Source organism: Musca vetustissima, unplaced genomic scaffold (genome assembly GCF_032173495.1).
Source record: "Musca vetustissima isolate MV318-11 ecotype Yass unplaced genomic scaffold, APGP_CSIRO_Mvet_v1 utg25311, whole genome shotgun sequence".
Lineage (NCBI taxonomy): Eukaryota > Metazoa > Arthropoda > Insecta > Diptera > Muscidae > Musca > Musca vetustissima.
In genome coordinates, this window is record NW_026888785.1 from 1 (window position 1) to 7,867 (window position 7,867).

A 7,867-nucleotide genomic window follows, 5' to 3' on the forward strand; every position below is an offset into this window, starting at 1 on the left:
TGTACACGTTTACTTTCTAATTGTTAATTTACGTGAAAGTTGCACTACACTAAGGAGGTAAATAAATAGGACTACCATACGATTTGTTGTGGGATTACGGGAATACGCCTCGTTTTAAAAAATATTATTTCAAAAATCTACGCCTTGGGAAGTAGTTGAAAAAATATTCTTTCAAAAATCTACGCCTTGGGAAGTAGTTGAAAAAATATTCTTTCAAAAATCTACGCCTTGGGAAGTAGTTGAAAAAATATTCTTTCAAAAATCTACGCCTTGGGAAGTAGTTGAAAAAATATTCTTTCAAAAATCTACGCCTTGGGAAGTAGTTGAAAAAATATTCCTTAAAAAATCTACGCCTTGGGAAGTCGTTAAAAAAATATTCCTTAAAAAATCTACGCCTTGGGAAGTCGTTAAAAAATATTCGTTAAAAAGTCTACGCCTTGGGAAGTCGTTGAAAAAATATTCCTTCACAAATGTACGCCTTCGGAAGTCGTTGAAAAAATATTCCTTCAAAAATCTACGACTTGGGAATCCGTTGAAAAAATAATCTTTCAAAAATCTACGCCTTGGGAATCCGATGAAAACATATTCTTTCAAAAATCTACGCCTTGAAAATCCGTTAAAAAAATATTCTTTCAAAAATCTACGCCTTGGGATTTCGTTGACAAAATATTCTTTCAAAAATCTACGCCTTGTGATTTCGTTGAAAAAATATTCTTTCAAAAATCTACTCCGTGGGAAGTTGTTGAAAAAAGATTCTTTCAAAAATCCACGCCTTTGGAAGTCATTGAAAAATATTCTTTAAAAACTCCACGCCTTGGGAAGTTGTTGAAAAAATATTCTTTAAAAAATCCACGCCTTTGGAAGTCGTTGAAAATATATTCTTTAAAAACCTCACTGGAGCTTTTTAAAAGATATTTTTGAATAAAATATACACACTGTGGATCCTTTAAAAATATTAAAAAGACTAGGACTTCTTTAAAATAGATTCCTTTCTACACACTAAAAAATCAAGTCTAAAATTAGTAGGTAGGACATCAAATCATGTTCCTTAATCGGATTTTCTTATATTTAAATGTACCTATTCAAATGCTGAACACTGTCTACAACTCATATGTTCTAACATTGTGCTATGTCTCCATTTGCTGTTGTCTATTTCATAGAATATGCTAAACAGACGAGCTTTCTCTGAAGTATTGTATGACGTGCCAAGAACATCGAAACTCAAGGAGGACGCTAGACAAATTGAATTCGTTCGCATAGGCCAAGCACTTAAATTGGAGGCCATTGTACGTGGTGATGCCCCCACAAGCATTGCCTCAGCAAGTCCTTGTACGATATTCAAGAAGCCACCTTGGGAGCCGCATTGTTTCTATCCGACATTTCCACACCGGGGTACATTGGCAGGCGATTCATTTGGTAATGCTGATGACTCGTTATTTATAGCAACGGATGATGGAACATTTTTGATGAAAGGTAAGTAAGGCAATGCAAACACGACCAACCTACCGCAAAGGGTACGAAAGAAGAAGGAACAACCAATCAAAAAAATTAATGACCCACCAAAGGATATGTCTTGTGGATACGGAAAATAACTAATTCATTTAATTTAATATGCTTTTTTCTCTTATCCTTATCATGACAGAGGATCAATCACTGCAGTTGGTCTTCGACAAGACATTACATGTCCGCCAATTAAATGTCCTGGAAGAACACGGCCTGGTGTTGGTGCGTGGCGGCTCTGCCACAAATCGTGATGGCCATCGTATACATGTATTTCGTTTGCGAGAATTCCATTTGAAATCTTCCGAAGAAACTCTGAAGTGTCGTTCTCGTTCTGAGGTAAAGGAGCGACGCATCGATAGAACACGTGGCTGTCATTTGTTTTCCTCTTCGCGTGTAAATGGTGGTCATTTGCGATTAGTGGTGGCCGTTGGACGTAAACTGCAATTATTTCAATGGAAACATACAGCGGCGTGGGCCTCATGGTGTCCGGAAAATGATACAGAAACGGCGGAGGGTTTTATATTTCAAAAGGAAATCTCGCTAAATGATACACCCACAATTGTGACGCCCCTGGAGGGTCCAACCAATACGAAAACTGGTGGTCTAATTTGTGTGGGATATAAGTAAGTTGAAATATATTTACTTTTTTCGAAATTTGAATATTAATTTGAATTTTTGGTAATTTCTCCTTAGATATCATTATGAAATTGTCTGTGATCAAAGTGGAGTTGCCACCCGTCTGCATGAAGTTGAACCGGCCAAAAGAAGTCAGACTCAATTAACAGCCGCCATAGAATTGTGTGATGGCATGGAAACTGAGCTTCTATTATGTTATAATCGTAAGTACAAAACCTTTTCCCAATGTAATTCAAGGTATTTCAGGGGCTTTATTTGTAATTCAAATTGGCAGTCGTTGAAAAAATATTCTTAAAGAAACCCACGCCTTGTTTAGGGTTTGAAAAAATATTCATTAAGAAATCCACGCCTTGTTTAGGGCTTGAAAAAATATTCTTTAATTAATCCACGCCTCAGTTGGCCCTTGAAAAATATTCTTTAATTAATCCACGCCTCTGTTGGCCCTTGAAAAATATTCTTTAATTAATCCACGCCTCAGTTGGCCCTTGAAAAATATTCTTTAATTAATCCACGCCTCAGTTGGCCCTTGAAAAATATTCTTTAATTAATCCACGCCTCTGTTGGCCCTTGAAAAATATTCTTTAATTAATCCACGCCTCAGTTGGCCCTTGAAAAATATTCTTTAATAAATCCACGCCTCAGTTGGCCCTTGAAAAATATTCTTTAAGAAATCCACGCCTCAGTTGGCCTTGAAAAAATATTCTTTAATTAATCCACGCCTTGGATGGTCCTTGAAAAAATATTCTTTAATTAATCCACGCCTTGGATAGGCCTTGAAAAAATATTCTTTAATTAAAAAATATTCTTTCAAAATCCACGCCTTGTCTAGGGCTTGAAGAAATATTCTTTAAGAAATCAACGCCTTGTTTAGGGCTTGAACAAATATTCATTAAGAAATACACGCCTCGTTTTCGGCGCCTTGGTTGGTCGTAGAAAAAAATTTTTCTTTAAAAATTGGCCCCAATTTTTTTTTAAATTCACGCATTTACTCTCAACTGAATTTACACACATGGATCCTCACCTCGACATTCTTTGACAATATTCTTTTTTCCTCTTGCAGATACATGCCACTTCCAAAAGTTAAATGAACGCGATGAATCCCGCAATGAATTCGATTTCCATTGGAATACCTCACCCACATCGGTGGTATGTGCATTCCCCTATATACTCGGCTTTACGGCAGACTCCATGGAAATACGTCTTCTGGTCAATGGCAATTTAGTGCATACCGCGATTTTACCAGAACTGCAAATGATAACGTCCAAACGCGATATTTTCTTTGTTACAACAGCACCCGAATTTATGTCTAAAGATTTGAATATTAAGGGACTACAAATCCACGAACAGACTCCAGAACGAAGATTGGTAACCACACCCAGTGAATGCTCGTCAAATGAAGAGCTAACAACACGAGATTCTGCAGAAGTCCTCAGCCTAACAAGTGTCAAAGATAGCATACCCCTTAATCCAGAACATGAAATGAATAATTTACTTGAAATACCAAATATGTTGTCGGCCTCAAATGCAGGACAACCCATGCAGAGGGCACGATCTCTGCAAAAAGCAAGTCACATTGACGATAAGCCGGTCATTGCGAAGAGCAATTCTTGTGGCGATGCCTATGGCAGCAGTGATCACAAATATAACCCGTTGCGCAACAACTCCATTGTCGATCCTCAATATCAAATCGGTGTACCACCCAATTCACCACGCACAAATTCGAATAACAACAACAGCAGCAACACCAATAACCACAACAACAATAACAACCTACCCAAGACACCAGCCGCACAACATTCACCAATGTCGCCGACAAAACGGAATTCCAAATATCGCAACCTTTTCTCATCGTCGAATGGTGGCGGCAGTCAAACTCCTGAACATTATTCAAGTTCTCCAGATCGTCTCAAACCTCTACGAGTCTATCGTATACCCTTAGCCAAACTGGCTGGAGCACACTCCCATTTCCACATGCAATCTTTTAATGCCACCGCCTCAGCTAAACTTCAACAGCAACAACACAACCACCACCAACACTCTTCACATTTTCAACAACAAAACTATATTCGGGATCATCACGCGCTATCGCATAAATCACGACAAAAATCATTTGATATTCAATTACCGCTACAGGCAACCGATATTCCAGAATGACAATTGTCTGATCAGGCACCGAAGGACCAAATCAACACGGAGAATGTTATTGACAGCGACAAAGAGTGTCAAAGCTTCAATAGGTCACAAATACCGCCAACAACAATGGAATTTATGGAGAAACGCAAGTCCATAGATCTCTATGACTATGATGACAATAAATTTAATGAGGAGGACGAGAGACGTTTTGAAATGTTAATGTTGCAACGTTAATAGGCTGTGCGGGGGAATGTTAAAATAAGAGAATATTTTGTAAAAGGGAAGCTCAATACATGGGAAATATTCTTTGCAATATGTATAGCATCTATTATGCTTATGTCTTATTGGATATACGGTTTCAAAATTTTGAATACACAACATAATACATAATTATAGCAATCAAATACTGAAAATAAATTATTTTTGGTCATAACTCGAAATTGAAATATTTGTTTATCTGTTTGTTATTTTCCTATGTTTTATTAATTGTTGCCTATAGTTTAGGCCTAAATTTTCTAAGATGTTTTAGATATTACTTTGTTAAGACTTTTATAAGTGTTTTTATTATTGTGCTATATACCACTTGGCGCACTCGTTCAAGCTAATTGGAAAAAGTATTTGAATAAATGAAGCTTAAAGGTTGTTAGCATCAAAACCATATAAATTCCGGAAAGAAATTAAATTGTTCCCAATCTAGGATCTCAAAAGCTAAAAAAATTAATAATATTTACGAACTTCTTACATTATACGAATAGTGTTCTGTATTTCATAAATGCAATTCATAAAACTGTAAAGACTGGTTTCATGTAGGAGATTTATTTTTTTTCTTCTTCGTTATGTCTTGTCTCGTTTCATCATATAAAGTTGAGCCTACGTTTGTGGTTCGCATATACCAAAACCAAAATAATTTGGAAAATACATATGCGAATTTTGTAACACCAATGCAGAATACAAAACTGGACACAATCGAGTAAGTGAAAAGGCGGCGATTGTTAGCAGCAGAAACAGTAATCAAATAAAGGTTTGCAAAAGTATACATGGTGGAGAGAGGCCGAGAGCGGTAGCAAAACAAAACACAACTGAACAATGAATGGAAGTGTGGTTTTCGAAAAAAGAGGAGAAATGAACGCAAATAGTTATTAAGTAGAGCGAAGTAAGAAAATAGTTGTGATAGAGTAACTTCGGGTAATGTGGACCACCATTTTCTTTTTTTGATATTGTGGTCGTAACAACGGTAAAAAAATAAAACAAATTGGTTTCACAACATAGTAGAGTTGTATTCCAGATCAAACATTACATATATTTGTCTATACAAATATTATTGCATTATATTTAAAAAAAAAATTTAAACTGCGAATAAAAATAAATTGGCGGGTAATAAGGATCAGTAAGTTAAAGGTAGATTGTGGATTGTTTGCGATTTATTGCACTCTTGGTAACAATGAATACAAAAATATATGTGTTCATGTTTTGGTATAGCCCCCATTTAAGGGTACCGCCCCATTTGCGATATTTTGAAGCTCCTTGCTCCAGCCGGAGCACTTGTAATTTCGAATATCGAGTTTTTAGAGGATAGAATACCTCCTCCCATACTAAATCGGCCCATGTTTCGGACTCGTCCTCATGAAAAGGTCCCACTTTTTTATAGCGGTCCACATTACCCGACATTGAATATTTTTATTTAAGGGTAATTAAAGAAAAGTCCTTATTTTTGATGGCGGACATGATAACTCCTCACTGGAACATCGGAATCCGAAAATTCCAACGGTGTTAGAAAGAGTACATGTATGGCTCTCGTATGAACTAGGATTATTGCTCTAAAATTAACAAAATGGTGGACATTTGAAAAAATATTTTTGGAAAATCGCCGATTTTTTACCAAAAACCAAGTTAAAAAATAAGGAAGATCTTCACCGATCGGCTTTATCCTAGTTCATACGAGAGCTATACACTCCCAGAGAAACGTTGCAAAATTTGGAACCGATTGGATTATTAGTTTTTGAGTTATCGTGCCCGCCATTCGCAAAAAAATGTTTAGAGAAAAACGCGTTTAAAAGTTGAGAAGCCCTTCAGCCGTCACTTGATGCTGACACAATAAATCGGCTATATCTTCAAGAGTTCTTGAGATTTTCACTTTAAATTTTGTAGAGACATTCTTTAATCAGTGTAGATTCGAACTATATCAACAAAAGTTTTGACCCCGAGAATGGGGGGTCCCCTTAAAAATAACACTGTGCGACACGAAAATTTTTCAATGGTTCTAATGTACCAAATATGTTTAGTTGGAGTCCCTGGACCACGAAAATACCTTTGGTTTTTCTGGGTCACTTCGAAAATTTATTTTATAACGGTAAATATAGAGAAAAACGTGGTTTCATGGATTTTCAATTTAAAACTCGAATAACTTATTTACTTTTTAACAGATTTTTATTATTCTTTTTTTTCTTTCGAAGAGTACAATTTTTCCTTTCAAACAAGATATATACTTGGTAAATCGGTTGAGGATTGGCTGAGTTACAGCGGATTGGCTGAGTTACAGCGGTTGAAATGTGAAAAAATACGTATAAAATGACAAAATTTACCTTTCTTCGGGCTGTACGATGAAATTATGATATCAAGCCAGACAAGTTTTATTCTATTACGGGGAAGAAAATTAAATTAGCTTTCGAAAATGATAAAAATCAAAAAAATCGGTTAAAAAATGTATGACTTATACACATTTTTGTATTGATTCTATGCATATTCTCTAAAGGAAATATGGGTCTATCTCGTTTCCTTTTGCCTGTTGCAAACATAACGGTTTATAACAGGAAAAGATACAGACCCATATTTCCTTTAGAGAATATGCATAGAATCAATACAAAAATGTGTATAAGTCATACATTTTTTAACCGATTTTTTTGATTTTTATCATTTTCGAAAGCTAATTTAATTTTCTTCCCCGTAATAGAATAAAACTTATATGGCTTGATATCATAATTTCATCGTACAGCCCGAAGAAAGGTAAATTTTGTCATTTTATACGTATTTTTTCACATTTCAACCGCTGTAACTCAGCCAATCCTCAACCGATTTACCAAGTATATATCTTGTTTGAAAGGAAAAATTGTACTCTTCGAAAGAAAAAAAGAATAATATAAATCTGTTAAAAAGTAAATAAGTTATTCGAGTTTTAAATTGAAAATCCATGAAACCACGTTTTTCTCTATATTTACCGTTATAAAATAACTTTTCGAAGTGACCCAGAAAAACCAAAGGTATTTTCGTGGTCCAGAGACTCCAAATAAACAGAATTGGTACATTAGAACCCTTGAAAAAAAATTTTTGTTATTTTGTAGCACAGTGTAATTATCGGCTTCAAAAATGAATAAAAATTTAAAAATCACCGATTGAAATTACAGCTAAATGTATATTTTTGTTAAAGAAAACCAGAAAACCACATAACTTCTTTATATTCGAGAGAAACAATGTGATCGCTATTTGGAAAAACTTTCGACTATTGTGCTAAAAAATGTTCATATCAAACTTTTACAATCAGAGCTAAATTTTCTACTACTACATTTTCAACATTGCAATTATTTATTAAAAACCAAAT

General features: G+C 35.2%; 1 protein-coding gene across 1 annotated transcript; it reads left to right on the forward strand.

Moving 5' to 3' along the window:
- The first annotated feature begins 1,162 nt into the window (after window positions 1–1,162).
- LOC133336598 (GTPase-activating Rap/Ran-GAP domain-like protein 3) lies at window positions 1,163–4,293 on the forward strand. The gene is made up of 4 exons (XM_061544879.1): window positions 1,163–1,473; window positions 1,643–2,126; window positions 2,197–2,342; window positions 3,200–4,293. Exons 1-4 carry the CDS (start codon window positions 1,164–1,166, stop codon window positions 4,291–4,293), a joined length of 2,034 nt encoding a protein of 677 aa, XP_061400863.1. The 5' UTR covers window position 1,163.
- Window positions 4,294–7,867: the final 3,574 nt, after the last annotated feature.